This window comes from Crocodylus porosus, unplaced genomic scaffold (genome assembly GCF_001723895.1).
Source record: "Crocodylus porosus isolate Cpor-Errol unplaced genomic scaffold, CroPor_comp1, whole genome shotgun sequence".
NCBI lineage: Eukaryota > Metazoa > Chordata > Crocodylia > Crocodylidae > Crocodylus > Crocodylus porosus.
Window position 1 is genome coordinate 27,889,142 of NW_017728931.1, and position 17,918 is coordinate 27,907,059.

At 43.7% G+C, this 17,918-nt stretch overlaps 1 protein-coding gene across 3 annotated transcripts in view; it reads right to left on the bottom strand.

The window, feature by feature from the left end:
- The window catches only part of LOC109316408 (solute carrier organic anion transporter family member 1B3-like), a 31,528-nt gene extending 14,144 nt beyond the window's left edge, over window positions 1–17,384 (bottom strand). For 2 of the 3 annotated variants that reach the window (XR_002102836.1, XM_019544463.1), the window contains exons 1-5: window positions 17,319–17,384; window positions 9,524–9,680; window positions 6,174–6,315; window positions 5,954–6,086; window positions 1,559–1,680 (exon numbers count right to left, since the gene is read on the bottom strand). Coding sequence is in view for 2 of the 3 variants with exons in the window: in XM_019544463.1 (XP_019400008.1) it covers window positions 1,559–1,680; window positions 5,954–6,086; window positions 6,174–6,315; window positions 9,524–9,655 (529 nt within the window). In the remaining variant the exon portion in view is untranslated. Of the gene's footprint in view, window positions 1–1,558; window positions 1,681–5,953; window positions 6,087–6,173; window positions 6,316–9,523; window positions 9,697–17,318 lie in introns of all 3 variants that reach the window. The other variant, XM_019544464.1, reaches the window with a different exon arrangement.
- Between the last annotated feature and the right edge of the window lie 534 nt (window positions 17,385–17,918).

The window sequence follows — 17,918 nt, forward strand, 5'->3', positions numbered from 1 at the left end:
CCAGTACTCTTTCCTGCCATGGCAGGGGGTCGGACTAGATGATCTGCTCAGGTCCCTTCTGATCCTAGAAACTATGAAACTATGAAACTCTTAGGTATGCAAACACCTACATGTGATTCACAAGAGAAACCCAAAGATTTTAGACAGGAATAATACTAAAACCATTCTGACTGTTGTGGCCTTTCTAAATTCTTTACACAGAAAAATTACTGTTATTTTTCTAGTCAATAAAAGAGTGAAATCTAAGGGGTGATATTGTCTGAGGGGTGCCTTAAGTCTAATGAGCAGGGCGCCTGGAGTTTCAAAAGATTGAAGACCACTGCTCTAATATTTATTTTACACCTTCAACTACATGTCTCCCAACCAAAGGTAACAGACAGCTGGTGGAGCTTATATGAGCATCTCTGTTTCCATGTAACAATATACAGCACATTGTATGATAGATGCATTCTAGACCAGGGGTCAGCAATCTTTGGCAAACGTGCCAAGCGTGGCATGCAAGGCCATTTTGCTTGGCACGCCACGGCCAGCACTGGCTCCAGGTAACTGCTGCCAGCGACAAAGCCCAAGCTGCTCCCAGCAGGGTTTGCAGCATCCCAGCTGCCTGCTGGGAGCAGCCTGCGATCCCGACTGGCAGCAGCTCCCCAGAGCCGGGGCCGGCTGCAGCTGGGAGGGTCCAAACAGCTGTGCCGGGCTCCAGCATTGGCTTCATACCCGCGCATGCAGGCACGCCTCTGCGTGGGTGGTGAGGGAGGGGCCTGAGGCAGTGCAAGCCTGGTTTCTCCCCTGCTCTTGGCACAGAGGTGATCAGCCCAGTGCAGCTGTTTGTAGTCAGCCCACTACTTGCTGCAGCTGCCCAGAGCCCAGGCTGGCTACAAACAGCTGCACTGGGCTCATCACCACGGTGCTGGGAGTGGGGGGAGAGACCAGGCTTGTGCTGCCTCAGGCCCTGCCCTCGCTGCCTGCTCTGAGGTGCTCCTGCACAAGCCAGTGTGGAGCTGATGCCAGAGCCCAGGACAGCTGTTTGGAGCCTCCCGGCTGCAGCCGGCCCCAGCTCTGGGGAGCTGCTGCCAGCCAGGGGCTGCTTCCAGGTCTAGACTGATAGTGAGATGGAAGATTAAATATATCCCAGTTGGTTTTCATTTCATTTTAATCACAGCTTCAATGTTTTTGTCTTTCAGAATTTCCTTTTTAACTCCTGGGCTCCAAAATTTCCTTGGGAAAAAATTCTCACTGCAGGTGATCTGGGTAATTCATTGAATGCAGTGTGAGCTACAGATATTGTGGAAGTGGGGGAAGAAAGCACAGGAAACTGAGCTCTAGTAGTTCAAATACTTTTGGATCAGTAGGTGTTCCTATTCTAGGAACAATTCATAGGATCTATGCATCCCTGGAGTCCTCAAAATAAAAAAAGGCCTAAGTAGGGGCTTTTTTTTTTAGCAGTGCTTGGAATTTTGCTGAGTTCTAAAATGAAGTAAATTTCACTGTTCCTAAAAACCAATCTATAAGAAAGAAGTAATTATTACATGTACAACTCCTTGCAGTTACAATTTCTTACCTGGATCAGATTCTATTAAGGTTTCACTGACTCCAATATCTTTCTGATCCACTAAGCAGGGATTGATGCTTGAAGTTGAGTTGACTGATGACATTGCAGTCAGTGTTGTTTCATACTTGTAACTGAAAACATTCAATGTTACGTTTAGTAGTGATGCTTCTGCACCAGTCAGAGGGATGATGGACTATACTTTAGCAGAGCACATGAAAAATTATGTGACTAGTGATCATATTGGTCTATTTGATATAGTAAACAGGCATTGGGCTCATTAACACACTTTTGATAATGCACATTAAATTTAGTACCTCCATTCTGAGGGTGTGTGTAGATGAAATAGGGGTCCTAAATTGAAGCGGTGGGTTTTTAAACCCACTGCTTCAATTCAGGGCAAAGTGAACTCCCGTGTCATGCACTCACCCCACACTTACCTGCCTCTCTGACAGCCAAGAGGGGAGGGTGAGCTGCCGGTGGATGAAACGGCCCCTGGGCTGCAGAAGGAACTGGTGCTTCCCCCCATGGCAGCTCAAATGGTCCTGGGGGGCACAGCAGCTGCAGAGGGAAGCACTGGGACCCCATGGAGCTCAGACAGGCAGGCTCTGGGAGTGTGGGGGGGGGCAGGAATCAGTCTTGCCATTTTTTTGGGGTGAACCCTGACTTCCCGGGTTGCTGCCAGACTGCCTACAGGGTTTTCTGCATAGCTGCGGAGCTGCTCAGAGGAGGAGTTTTAGTTTGCAGTGCCCCGAGTCATTTAAGGTGCTTTACTCAGCTGAATTTCCTACAGCAGCTGGAATTAATATGCAATATTCTGCTGAGGTGTGCAAACACTGACACCATTAAAGCAGTGCAAAAGCATTTACCCCTTGTTTCATCTACACATGGCCTAAGCTAGTAGAAAAAAGCACATTAGCCTGTTTTAATGCACATTAGCAAAAGCGCATGTTTTTTTGTGACACTTTAAAGCGCCTTAAAATAGGCTAAAACATATTAAAGTGCAGGTGTAGACATGTCCATTTGTGATCTATAAGCATCCTTGCATCACATAAATTAATACTTTGAGGGAAATTTTAAATAGTAAAAAGAGGGCTAGCTTAGAAGTTTGAAAGCAATCAAGAAAGCAAGAAAACCAGAGAGTGAATGAAAGTAAAACTAAGTATGACACACACAATTCAGACACAATGGGCATTTCTATAATCCCACCATGGCAAACCCAAGAGCCATGCCCTATCATTCTAGTTTAGTGCAGGACAAAGGCCAGGAATTTGGAGGTGCAGCTGGTTTGGAAGTAATAAGAAGTGTGCCCAAGACAAAGGAGCATGAGAAATGCCCTGAGCTCAGGCCCTGAGCCAATACTAAATCAGAAAGGCTGCCTAAATTATGGACTTTGGCACATGCTAAGTGAGACTGAGTGGGAAGAGTATGCCTCCAAGATTGTGCTTTCTGTCTACACAGGGATATCACTATTCAGTAGTAACTATTCCAGCATATAAAGTGGATCAAGTGGAATCAAAGGTACTCTTAGTTGTGAATGAGGACATCCACATGCATAGGTAATGTAGAACAGATTATTTATTGCACTTCAAATTCACACCCTCCTTGTGCAATAGACTAGTAGAATCAGAGTTATGTTTCTAACCTCTCTCCCCCTCCCCCACCAAAGCTGCAAGGTTTGCAAGGTACCTGGAGGTATTCAGAGCCACAGCAAATAACTGCATGGGACTGTTGAAGTGCTCCAGCTGTTTGCTGTGGCTTTTATTTCAAAGGATGCCACGTGTCTGACCAGGTGCAGAGAAGTAGTGCTCTTTGAAGGAAAAAGGTTTAGCAAGCAGGTGCCTAGCTTGTTCTTAATTTGTCTACCTACTGTGAACTAAACTGATTCAAAATGAGCCAGATATGGATGATGTGGGTTGTACTCTAGTTTCTTGTGTAGAAAAGCCCTTGGTTATTTTTTAATTATAGTCACATATACCATCTGCTTTTAGGTAATGGAAACTATGAACCTGATGCTACTAATGAATTACAGAAGTTTTAGAAAGATAGTCTACAGAACCTTTTCTTTTGTCTTTTAGAGCAGTAGTCTCCAAACTTTTTTGATCACTCACCCCTATCTAGATAAATAGAAGTTCTAATATTTTCTTCCCGTACCCCAATGGATCATCTTGCACACCCCTTGGGGTGCATGCACCCCACTTTGGAAACCACTGTTTTAGATGATAAACCCATGAAACATCCAGTTCCAGGGGTGATCAATCCCAGGACCCAATCCTAGTGCATGTGAGATAGGAAAGTGGTGGCACTGGGCTCCTGGGATCCAAACTTTGATTGTAGGGTTGGTGCCAGGCTCCCTGGGCCCAGAGCCTGGAGAACATGTGTATGTGTCGCCTGATCCTGGCATGTGGGGCTCATTCTGGCTCGCAGGCCAGTACCGTGCCACTTATCTGGCCCGTAGGGCCAGAAGGTTGAGCACCACTTTTCTATTGCATTTAATATTTTGTCATTGTATCAAAGGTATTGCTGAAAACAATGGCACGTGTAGGTGAAATGTAGTGCTTTTCTGAACCCAGGTAAGATGTCAGATGATCTGTTTCAATAGTTATGACAGCTTTTATTAGAAAGAGCATCATGGTTAGAAGTTTGGGACTAATTCTCTTCATTTAAAACATCTTAGGGCATGTCCAGATGAGCCCACACATGCCTCTTGCAGCACCTTTGAGATGCTGTCAGAGGCACATGCGGGAACAGGAACACATTCCCCCCACTGCAAGTTTGCAGCATGGGGGCAAAATTAGACCCCTGGATATCCAGGGGTAAAAAAAAAAAGTCAGGCAATGGTCCCAGACTGTGTGCTGAGGCAACCAGAGGCTGGGTCCTCCACAGAGGCACTCCGGTAGCAGCCAGAGCATCTCTGTGGTTGGCCCTCACCCTGCTGCTGAAGCATGATGCTTGCCTGTGCAGGGCAGGCAGTGTGCCAGCTGCAAGGAGCTGGACCCAGGCTCCAGTGCAGGTAAGTAGAGAGTCAGAGGGGCTGGAGGAGGGGACCATGCCACCCTCTACCAGGCTGCTGAAGTGGGTAGAGGGTGCAGGGAACCCTCAGGGATGCTTCAGCAGTCCAGCTGGCACAAGGGGTAGTGTCCCCAGGTACCAACTGACTGGGCCCTAGAAGCTCCTGAGAGTGAGTAGCCCCGAGCTACTTGCCAGGGCAGCTTTTTGTACTGATGGGGCCGAGACAGGGCAGCTTTTTATACTACTGGGGACAGCACAGGTGCTGGCTCTGGGCTCTAGTTCCCCCTGGCTGCAGATCCCGGAAGAGCTAGGCAAGGTTATTTTGCACCAAGTGGCACAATTTGCCCCACACCAATGTGCATGTCTGGGCACGTGTACTGAGGCAAAAAGGCCCGGCTCAAATTTGCACCATGTCTATTTGAGTTGCTGCAAAAGCACATGCCTGCATGTGTGGATGGTCCCTTAGAGTATAAATAGATGGCACCAAATGAAGCAGATCAACTGTGCCAGGAACTGTCTCAGCACAGCTGATTGGTTTCATTGGATGAAACACAAAGTATTTGTTGTCTCACCCATTGATCCTGCAGGACAGTGGGCAATATGTTCCCTGCTTGCAAAAACAGACCCCAGAGAATTTCCAGGGCATATCTCTGAACATGGGGAAAATTGGCCCTAGTGCCGGTCAGTCAATCAGCCATGGAATGTCAATGCACACCTGGGCAGTCCCAAACAGAGGAACCCCAGCAGGTGGTCCTGAGGCTACTGAAGCCTGATCCTGCATGCCTTGGGAGCGGCTGGGAATTCCTGAGACTGCAAGATCAGGCCCCTGAAGCCCTGAGAATTCAGCCCCACACCAGGCAGGCAGAATGTGGGCAGCTCTGGGCTGCCTATGGTCTCCCACCTTAAAGCAAATGGATATTGGCTGAAAATAGCAGCACAAATCATACCACTTACGTTGTGTCCACAAATTTGTCATGTGACAAGAGGCATGGACATCTGTTTTCTTGGTTTTTCTTTCTGTTTTTTATACCTTTTTTTTTTTTACACCCTTATCAAAGAGATAAAGGATTCTTTATGTGAGTGGTGACTCTGCCTGGATAGAGGTGGGCTGACAAGTGGCCGTATTTGATAATTACCTCCTTCTTCAAGGCACTGAAATGTCTTAGATTCCATTTCTTATGGCCATGTGCAGACCCTGTTTGGTATGTTAAATGACTGGCCCCTAATTTTCCATTTTACCAGCATTTGCAATAACTACCAGCAGTCATTCGAAATAATGCATATGGTGTCTCAGAGAGCCCAGCAAAAAGACAAATGCTTTAGTTCAACAAAATGGAAGAAGAAGTATAGAGTTACAACATTATGGTAGCTTAATTAGTCATAGTTAAGACTTACTATCCCATGAAGAAATGAGGCATTGCTGTTAAAATACTTCCAGCAGACATAATGAAACATCCAAGAGCAATTGCTTTTGGTCTGTGAATTTTGGCTCCATAGTAACTTACGAATGCAATCACCAACAAATTACCTAAAAAAGAAAAAAAAAATCATTACTATATGCTTTGCACTGTGTTTGCTCTGAATAATTTACTGTATGTTACGGAAAGCCAATTACCCATCTCAAAACTTCCATCAATTAAGCCAGCGATAGAGGAGGGAATGTCAAATCTTCTTTCTATCTGTGTGATGGAACTTTTCATAATGATTCCAGATAAGGTTTTACTTAAGTAGGTGAATGACAAAGCAGCCAAAAACACCTGAGGAAAAAATAAGATAGAAAGTGGGAGGTAGAGGAGGAGAAATTAGTAATACACAAATCAAGTAAGTCTGAATCCATGTACAGCTATTTGTATAAATTAAATCTTAATTTATTTACTTTTATTAATTAAACACCAATTATTGCACATATAGTAAAGACATTAATCCAGCAAAGAGCTCTTCTTAGCTTTCAGAAGTCCTTTTCCCATATTCGAGTCTCAATGCCAGAAAGGTATATAAGGTCAGCCTCTGAATTACAGAGCCACTTTCCTGTTTGTGCTTAAGGCTGCCATTATTTGCTTACTATTCAGAAAGCTTGCCTTGCTTTGTTTTGTTGAACAAAGACTTCCCATGATAGTAGCCCCCAACACTAGAGAATTTTTAAAAAGCTACCAAAACTATTGGGGGCTACCTACCATACTGAATTCCATACCATAATCAATTGTTAGGCTACAACGAGTGCTGAGGCCTAGCTGTGGGGAGAAGACACCATAAGTCCTCTAAGTGCTGCTGGAATACAAATAAAAGTCCTGGTCAGAGGAGACTTATTGAAACTAGCCCACAGTCTACAGAATCACAATTGTGTTTTATTAGGGTTACTTCTTACCCATCAAGTCTTTTTGTCCCTCTTCAATTTATAAGGTGTTTGGTACCAAAACATGAGAATGAAATTTAGGTTTTATAGCACTCCTGTGTTGGCAAACCTTCTGCCACTTATCAGTCTGGATATACTTTAAAGTATCTGGATTATATTTACTATTCATGCCCGTCTTTGTAAAGGCACTTTAGAATTTGACTTTATATAGTCTTAAAAAATAGCATTTCAATACTGTAATCCAGGGCTGGCCTTATGTCTCTCTGCACCAATGGTCCAGGAGTAGGTAAAAACCATTTCTGAAAGTTTGAGAGGAGCTCTTTTCAGGATTGAGGTCTTTATTGTAGGTGCATACACATACACATAGATATATAAGTGTGTGTATGTATATGAGTGTGTGTGTGTATATATACACACACACACACACAGATATAGATACACACACACACACACACATCTATCTATACACACCTGCCCCCCTTCCCTCCACACATATAGAGTATGTACCCATATTTGGGGAGGTTAGATCAAGTTCAAAATGTTCACTTGATCTAAGGTAAGTTGAGATGGGGAGGCTAGCAGGGGATGGGCTTGGGGGGATTGAGGGAGGCAAACAGGGTCTGCAGTGGAGATCAGGGGGCAATTGGGTTCCACAGGGTGGGGTTTAGGGGGACAAGCAAGGTCTGGAGTGGGGACCATGGGATCAGTAGTATTAATGGCGTCTGCAGAGGAGCTGGACCAGTCTGTAGTGGGAAGAATTGGGGGCCAAGTAGGGTCTGAAGGAGGGATCAAGGGGGAAAGCAGGGTCCATGGGGGGTTGCTGGGCTCTGGGAGGGTTTGGCAAGATCAGGGGGCTAGTGGCATATTCAGAGGGCTTTAGGGAATAGGGAGGTCCTGACCCCCTGGGACCAGGGGCTATTTTCTGTCCTCTAACCCCCCCACCCAGTGAACCAACACTCCCCATCCTGGCCCCCTCTTCCCCCCAGCCTGACTTACTTCCTTGGCTCCCAGCACCAGCCAACACCAGTAAAACCAGCACCAGGAGTGACTTGTAGGATGGGTGGGTTTGGTGAGCTGGGGGGCAGCTGGCTGGTCTATGGTGGGACATGTCTGTTTGCAAGTGGGGTGAGAGGCCAGGGGGCCAAAATAGCCAGGTGCTGAGGAGGAGGTAGGGAAAGCTGAGTCCCAGGCCTGGGGTTTGTGGCTGGGCTTTCCCAGGTGCACTGGAAATCTGTACAGAAGTTCAGTTACAGCAGCATCGCTGGACCCAATCTAAGTTAGACTGTCTCAGAGGTAGGGTTAACTTAGATCAGGTCAGCCATTTTTAGACCAATCTAACTATCCTGAACTTCTGTGCAGTTCAAGTGTAAGGTCTGCACCTGGACAAGCTAAGTTAGCCACAAGATTGGGTAGCCATTTTTAGCATACTCTAACCTCCCCTTAACCTCTCCAAATGCCTGTATATACTTATACTCTGCTTCAGCAGCATATGCTTGCACATTGCAATTCTTGCAAGCAAAGCTTTTTCGGAAGACGCAGCAATCCAGGGGTGCTTAAATATTACCCAGATATTTCAACACAACAGTTTTCTATGTAATCCCAAAACAAACAAACTTGTTGTCCACAGGGTAAAAGTTAAAATATTTTTTATAACTGATCATTAGGTGAGCAAATAAAAGGAACTGGGTTTTGACCTTTTTGATATAACTGACTGCAACATTAGAGAAATAAGAAAATCCTAGGAGAAAATGCGTAAAAGGAGTTGTCTGCTATTTTTATTCAAGTTTGGTTTGGTTTAGAAATTGAATGGGAAAAGTTAATGAGAACAGATAGAAGGTTCATATTGACTGGGTATATTAATGCCAACAATTCTAGGAGAACATTTTTCTTCATTTTCTGCAGTATTTTGTTAGTTGTACATCTGGCCTGATGCATGAATCTGAACTGTGGCTTGGCATATCTGTCTCTCATTCATACTTTACTGCATCATTTTCAATTTCCCCCTTTGGATAGGCAATCAGAAATTAGGTGTTGTCATACCATAGTTTAAGTGCATACTGAGATTACTTGAGTTCTGTCTATTGTTTATTTTAATTTTAACTGCTATAGCATTCACACTTTGAAATAAGTTAATAGAAATCATCATCTCTGAAACTGTGAACTTGGTCCCATGAGTTTTACTGGAATCTAAGAATCTATTACAGTAGGTGTATAGAGAGAAAAATTGATTCAGATAAATGTTAATCTCTACCCAATATGCGTAAGATAAACTATTTTAGATATTTGAGAGAATTGAATTAACTTATTTATTTTACAATTATAAACTGCATTTTTATAGACCCCCAAAATCTCTCTCTCTATATTCCTTTTGTATTTTGAAGAACACAACACATACTATAAATGTTTAACAAATAACAGCAATAGTCATTTTGCTCTCCTGGGTGAGACACAGGGAAGTGGAAGTGGATAGAGTGGCGTGGAATTTTAAGGTTGTGAAATATTATTCGAGGAGTCTTTTTTTTTCATACCTTGTGGATTCACTATAAGCTGCCCAGAGCCGCCTTTGGATACTGAGGCATATAAACCCAATCAATCAATCAATAAATAATAACCTTTAAACCAGTGCAACAGGAAGTTTTCTTTTTGACTGCTGGTTGGCTGATTGCTCCATCATCCAGAGGTTGGGTAGGTTCTGCTTCCTGGATTGAGTCATCAACATTATCTGATCCAATTTCCATTTTCATGATTTCTGTTTTTATACTTGATTACCTGTTTCAAATAAGAACTGTGAAAAATTATAATGCATGTAAAAACAAGAAGAATCAAAAGGAGCTGGTTGAATTTTTCCTCAATTAGAACTTTTTTTGGTTATTTCCATCATTATTGTCAAAGCTAAATCTTCATATTGGAAAGGTTCATTTTCAATAACTCTTCAAATACATTTTCTTTCTTTTTTCTCTAAATTTGAAATACTCTGTCCTGTCTTGTCACTTCAGAAAAAAAAGTTGATTTTTGGGCTTATAATAACTTTTCATTTCAAATTTTAGTAAATTTGAAAAAAAAGACTAAAAAGAAATACATTTGAAATTGAAATATGACACTTCACTTGACATGATCATTTTTTAATTACTTATTTGTAAAATAGTGTTTATCTTTTGACTTTTCATGCCAGCAGATTCACACACTAGTTCCAGCATGGATGGAGCACTTTGCAGACATGAAGGAGAGGGCCACACTTCCCCCTTCTCAAACAGAATAGTTTATTATTAATTAAAAACTTGTCATGTGCATGAGATTTAATCCATAGTAGGGGCCAAACATTTCATATTGTACTTTCCTTGTTTTCTTTCTACTTGGTATGTGTTAGAGCTGGCAAGTAACAAATAAACTATTCTAATATAATAAAGTCTGTCTGTCTATGTGTCTGGCTGTCTGTAATGCTTTTGGGCAATTGCACATGTGCCACTGAGAGGGCTGGTGACAACTGGCTGTGGGGGCTCCCACCACCTCAGGCAGGGAGGCAGGAGCCCTACTGCTCAGTGGGAAGAGGCAGAGGTGGAGGACAGGTGGGGGGGGGGGAAGGAGGAGCTGCTACCACCACCACTTCAGGGAGAGGGAAGCCCTGCTCCTCCATGGGAGGAGGTAGAGGTGGGCGGCGAGCAGGGGGGAGCCACCACTGCTGCCACCTCAGGTGGAGGGAAGCCCTGCTGCTCTGCAGGAGGCGGCAGAGGTGGAGGTGGGGAGGTGCGGGGGAGGAAGGAGCTGCCATCACTGCCTCAGGCAGAGGGAAGCCCCAGTGCTCCACAGAAGGAGGTGGAAGTGGGCAGAGGGGGAAGGAGCTGAGGCCACCAATGCCTCAAGTAGAGGGTTGCCCCGTTGCTCCACAGGAGGAGGCTGAGGTGGGTGGGCAGGTGGGGGGAGGGAGCTGCCACTGCCTCAGGCAGAGAGAAGCCCCGCTGCTCCATGGGAGGAAGCAGAGGCAGCTGGGGAGGGAGCCACTGCCACTTCCCTCTACCAGCTCAGGCAGAGGGATGACCCACTGCTCTGTGGCAGGAGTCAGAGGTGGGCAGAGGGAAGGGAGCTGCCACCATCACCATCTCAGGCAGAGGGAAGTCCCGCTGCTTCATGGGAGGAGGTGGAGGTGGGTGTGAGCAGGCTGGGGGGAAGGAGCCATCGCTGAGGCTGCTGCTGGTGCTTCCTCAGGTGGAGGGAAGCCCTGCTGCTCTGCAGAAGGAGGCGGAGATGGGCAGAGGAGTGGGGGCCGCCATGCTGGAGGAGGCGGCAACAGTGGTGGAGGGATTGTTTGCATGACCAGCCCAGAAGGGTCTGCGGGTTGGGGAGGGGCATGTAAACACTCCATTAAACACTCCAGCATTCATGACAGGCAATTGGCTAGTATGCAACCATTTTTCTCCCTCCAAGTATTTTAAAATGTACATATATTTATAAACCATAAAAATAGAAAATTTTTACAGAAAGAAAACACTTGCTGGCACGTGTCATTTCAGTTAGAAAGTAAAGAAGGACCCTAATTGCAGTCAGAAACCTGAAGAAAAGCCATTTCAGAGCCCCAGTCAGATAGTGAATCTATTAAAAGATACACAAGCTCAGAAATGACCCAAGCATTAAACCTCATAGTCCAGAATAAGAGCACAAAAATCCTTCAACACCACAGTCAACTCATTTCTCCCTTCTCACTACATGTGTAATTTGAGTACGAGGACAAAAATAAGTCTAGATAAAAAGGTTTCCACATATAAAAGCTGGAACATTTAGAAAGGTGGATGAACTTTCTCCCAGCTGGAAAAAATCTAGTAGCATTGGCAAATATCATTATCACAGGTCATACCACAGAGCAGTGAGGCCAATATTTTCAAAAGGGTTTGATATTGAACCAGTGCAAGATGCATGTGGTTTATGACTCAAGACCCTGTGGTAAGTAGAAGTCAACTGGCATTAGCTTAGACTTTAATGAAAAAGTGGGATGATGTCAGGGTTAGCCTCCCCTTGCCAGCACAGACCAAGAGCAAGTACAACACAGTTACTGGGTGCATCTACACGAGATGTTTACTGCACAGTAGCCTAATAGCACTGCGCAGTAGTGTGCTGGTCAAAAACCATGCTAATATGCTACTGCACAGTGTTATTAGACTATTGTACATTAAGTGTCACAAAAAAACCACGTGCCAGTGTTACTGCACAGTAGATCTAGTTACTATGTATAAAGTTAGTACTTTATTAAGCAAGTACTAAACTAAATTCACAGTAACTACTGTGTATTAATGAACATGTAGATGCACCCACTGAGGAGCATATGATATGAAGTAAAGCCCTATTCCTTTTGCCTTCTGGTAAATTGCACATTCACACCCTTTAAGGCACGTCTACATGTGCATTAATGTGGGGGGTAACAGCTACGAGAGCCACTCTGATTAAAGCACTGCAGCATCTCCTGCATCAGCATCCCCACACTTAAAAATGACATTTGATGAGCTTTAGTTCAAGTGCCCCCACTGCTATTTTTAAGCATGGGGATGCTGATACAGAAGACACAGGAGGCTGCTGGAGTGCAGCATTGGCTATGCTCCAGCAGACTCAATTAATCAAGTCTACTCTGATACACTGGAATTGCAGAGTGTTGGAGCAACCTCAACACTTGTGTATAGGTGCCCTCCATTGCAAGATACTAACAAAATGTGCGCTAACCTGTCTTAATGCTCATTAAATAAAGAGCATGGTTTTAAAGTGATGCTTAATGTGCATTAGCCTATTTTAATGCACATTAACGAAATAGCACAGTTTTTATTAGTGACACTTTAGTGCACATTAAAATAGGCTCATGTGCATTAAAGTGCATGTATACACGCGCCCTTTGTTTCTCTGGCTCAGGAACTTAGCAGTTAAATGCTTATGGAAACCCAGGCTCCAGTTGTTCATCTGTGAATTGTAAATATGCTAAGAACTGTGAGATGCATGAATGATAGCAATTAATGCTAAGTGGGTTTTTTACAAGCTGATGGAGTCATTGTTGGCAATCCCTCAATTTATGGATGGTCTCTATCATAGCTCATTGATGAATCTTGAAGTGACTTAAGAGTCCCATCCTTGAGTCATAGATGTATCCACAGAAATTGCAGGTCTTTCTGCAGGGGCCAGTAGGTTATGGATTGGGATTCCTCTCCTTTTCTTTCCTCCATTCTCTCTAGTCTGTTTTGAGGGCAAAACTTTTTATCTTGAAATGAGCTGTTGCTTAGTTGAGGCACAGTGATGTAACAAGGCTTTCTAAGTGTCTGGATGTAGGGCAAGAAGGAGAAAAAGTTGAAGGAAAATGTGTTTAGACATGAGCAAAGGTATTAGGATGAAAATTATGAAGCTAAATTTTGGACTGAAGTGGCTTGGGTGCATGCCACAAGAAGCTATGAAAAAAATGAAATGCAAATTTTTGCAGGGATTAATATAAATTAAAACTTTTCTCTTCCTAAAATATAGCATCGAGCAAAGTCAGCCTCAGGGGTGGGCAGTATGGCCAACTGCCCAGGGCGCTGGTGAGGGGGTGCCACATGCACACACACACACACCCCCCGCAGCCCCACAAGTCAGTGACACTGCTGCACGCAGAGGCGGGCAGGCGGGCAGAGGCACAGAGCAGTGCATGGCCAGGCTCCTCCTGAGCAGGAGCTGGAGGCACTGGTGTGGGCTGAGCAGTATGGGTGGCTCTGCCTCCGCACTGGACTGTGCCCGAGACCCCTGTCTGCAGCAGTTCCACTGATTTGGGTAGCTGGGGGGGGGGGGGTGCACCAAAATACAAGTTCACCCAGGACATTGTTTTCCCTAAGGCTGGCTCTGGCATCCAGTTTGCTATTTACAGCACATTTATTACCTTAGCCCCTTCCCTTTAAACTTGATTCTTATGTAGAGTTAAATAAGCCTACTCTTTTTCCAATATTGTCAGGGTTTTTTCTTCTGCAAAAACATCAGGATAAAATTTTCCAAGGTAATGCATAATTCTCAAGGCTTAAACTGAGATCTTTCGTAAGGGCTTTATTTTCAGAGAGTACATGTGTTCCACCTGTGCCCAAAGCCACCAATTTGATAAATTTTGGCCTTCATATAGATATGCACAGGCCTTTTCCATTCATGAGAGTAGAGATGTACAAAAATGGAATAAACGGGTTTCATTAGTAGTTATAACATGTCAGATGTAGAAAGACACATGCCCATAAAGTATTTTATCATCAGTCGTAATTTAGAACTGTTTTGTCCTAGATAAGCCTTCTTACTAGAAATTCAACCCAAAATTCAAATCAAAAGTGAATGCATGCCATCTATGTCAATATAATGGGCCAGATCACCAGAGAATGAATGTTGTTCCATTGTTGCCAATAAATTGAATTATAGCAGCTCAGAGTCCAGCTCAGTGCAATATATTGCTGTTATCCATACCCATGCTTCAGTACATTTATGGTTCTCTCCCCCCCACCTTCAATAACATTCACAGTGTTAGGTGTACTTAAAGGCAAAGCATAGAAGTATCTTCAATGGATTTGCACAAGAATGTTTTAATTTGTTGGGTTTTCATAAATACTGTTCTTTAGTGGCCTATAGTTGTTGCGTTTCCAGTAACAGTAACAGAAGAGGAGGAGAACAAACATAGTTAAGTTTGGCATAAACATACAGCCAGGTGAATGAATGACAAGTTTACTGATACAACAGTTCTAAACTGGCAGCAGATAGGACTGGGAAAAGGAGGCCAGCGTGATGCCGGTGGTATTCTAACTGGCTTTTATGGATCTCTGTCTATAGTCTTCTTTCCCATCGTATCTATGTTGTGACTTGATTAATAGGGGTCTGCAAAATGGGCCCTATTCAATTTGGATTCGGCCCAAATCAGGGACAGTGATTTGGTTTGTTGATTCAATTCAGTTGAATCTGAATCTGAAGATTTGGCGCTGATTCAGAGAATCAGCGATTCTGCCCTAGACACAGCTTTAAATGTTTTTCTACATACCTCGAGGTACCAGGTGTGGCTCATGAACACTGCAATGCTGGTGTGGATGGAGCATCCCACAGAAGTGTGGGGAGCTCCTGAGCATGCTAGGCAGCAGACACAGAAGTAGACCAGAAGCACTTCCAGTCCACTTCTGGTTCCGCTGGAGAGCATGCAGGGGAGCCCTCCCATTTCCTCAAGCTCAGTGACTGGTGACTCCTGGGTCTGAGGGGAGGGGCACCTGGGGTCCCCCCATAGCCCATTGCCAAGCTGGGGGACACAGGGAGGTCTCCTGTGTGCTCAGCAGCAAACCCGGAAGTGGACCGGAACTGCTTCTGGTCCACTTCTGGGTCTGCCGCTGAGTATGGTGGGGAGCCCCCCACGCTTCTGTGGGACACTCCATGCACCCCAGCATCGCAGCATTCATGAACCACCTGTTATCTAGAGGTATGTAGAAAAAACATTTAAAGCAGTGTCTATGTCTGAATTGCCGAATCTTTCCAAATCTCTGTATTGATTCAGAGGGTTCCGATTTGATTCGGAGAGATTAAAGCAAGATTTGATTTGGATTCTCCAATTTGATTTGGGTTCAGAGATTCGGCCACCAAATCAGGCCGAATCTCTGCTGAATTGGATCAAGGACAGAAGCTTCTCAGACCCCTATTGAATAACTGCATGTATCATTTAAGACGGCAAAGCATACCTTTTTGGCAGGTGTGCCACAAATTAGTCCTGCCACTGATTCTCTTCCCCTGCTTGATCTGCTGCTCTGCTTTCTGCTCCCTGTCCTGTGTTCCCTTCCTGAAGTGCTGCCCTGCTTTCTACTTTCAGATTTCTGTCCCATCTGCTGCTGTGCTGCCTGTCCCCTCCCACACACACAGGGTGCCTGTGCCACAGAGGTTGGCCACCCCTGGTTTAATAAATGAAAAAGTGTAAGCTCATTATTGTGTTCAGTAATTGAGTCTAGGGAGGATAAGTTTTCAGAGTGCAATGCAAGATTCAGGGTGACAATGATTAGTGAATAACATAGAGCAGAAGACAGCAATGTTATTCTGGCAGCAAGCTGAAATGACCCAGCTCAGGTTTGAGCCAGGTCACTGCCTCTAGGACTGGACCAGCACTACTGCTTATCCTCACTGCCTACCAACAGTACAGCATGGGTGAAACTCCCTGCTTCTTGGTCATGGTATTGTACAAGCAATCTCTAGCTGCCTGAGCCCTGCTCACCCCCCACCCCCATCCAGCTGCAGTACAGAGTGAGTAAAGCCCTCACACTGGCTCTGAGCTGGAACTAATGGATCCATGGGCTATAGGTTGCCAATGCGTAATGCAGACCATCCATTTGTGAGAGTTAAGAGCTTCTACACCACATTAAACACTCAGTGCAAGGCTAGCCAAAACCAAAGGATGACAGAAACCCCTGAACAAAGTGCCAGTCACAGGTGTCCGCATCACTTAAAATCACTTTTGAGGACTGATAAGGTATCATAAGATTTGCATAAGCTCTGTACTTCCAGGTACTTGGGCTGGAATCCATCTCCTAATGAGTAGTGCAAGAACATCCAGGAATTCAGTTTGGTTTCCCACTCACTTGTTACTAACTAATTACAACAGATAAGAAATGCATGGCTACAAATTTAGACTGGATAACGTTTAATTGTTTTACAAAGATTGAGATAGTACAACTTGTTACAAATTAGCAGGAAGAAGAAATACTGCTACCTGTATATCAATACTTAAGCTTTCACACTTTTAATGTTAACCACTTTTAAAGTTTTGAATCATGTTTTCTGCATTAGTCATCTTTGAAGGGCAGGACATCATCATATGAAATATAATGCATCATAGTCATATCCCATTCAGAATTCATTGGACCTATGTTGATTTATACCAGTGGAGGTCTATACCAGCATTTTTATTTGATTTTTGAATATATTAAAAATAAAGAATATCTTTTAATTTTTCAGCTCACATAATATGAAAAATAATTTATACATTTTAATGACTTCGAAGTATGATGTAGGGCTATAGTGTTGTATATTTCATACTTGCATTACCATTGTACTTATATTATTACTGTACTAGTGCTTGTATTGCTTATGCGGTATATACTGCAGCATACTGAACTGCCCTGCACTATACTTTGCATATATATGGCTTTTTAATTGTCACCACTGTTTTCACATGCCTATATTATTCGAGAATATCCATGTGCACATCTGTATACCCAAAATGGTTATTGTTAAGCTTTCACAGGTAGTATTTATCATAAAGGATATTCCTAATGCCATCCTAAGTTTCTTAACTTAAAAAAATAAAAAAATGATAACAGTTATCATTATACTGAAGTGGGGATTTTATATACAGATTTATCATAAATCTTAAAAAGAAAGCAAAAATCACATTTAAAATGTGCCTACCTAGATTATGTATGCAGCAGAAAAGCAGCTATCCCATCACACAAACTGTTGAAAAACTGAGCAATCTCTCCTGTGTTCTGATATTTATCAGAAGAATCATTAACTTTCCAATATGGCCAGTTTCCTAGGCAAATAGAAATTAGAGGTTAGGTACACTGCTTTAATCCTCTTATCTTCTCTCAGGGCTGCCCTCTCTTAAGTGCCCCAAATTATGTGTGTGTGTACCGGATTAGTTTGGTAGAAAAATGTTCAGAATTAAATTGGTAGAATGAGTTTTGGGCAAAACAAATGCGAGTCTCTTGGTTTTAATGCATGCAAGATATGTCTACAATATGACTACTCATGACACCAGAATCAAATGTCATCGCTCCTTTTAGATTGTGTAGCCCTTAGTAATGTTGTGCCTGGTTTTGGGGATTTTTTTTAACCTGCTTCAGTCAACTATTCCATAATTAATAACGCTGACATTTAGGTTATTACAATTAGGCTTTGTATTTGATATCGCATTTAGTGAGCAGAGACAATTCACAATTCTTAGGGCTATTGTTTCAGGGTCTAAACCTCATCAAGTTAGACACCCTTCCCGATCAGTTCTACTTG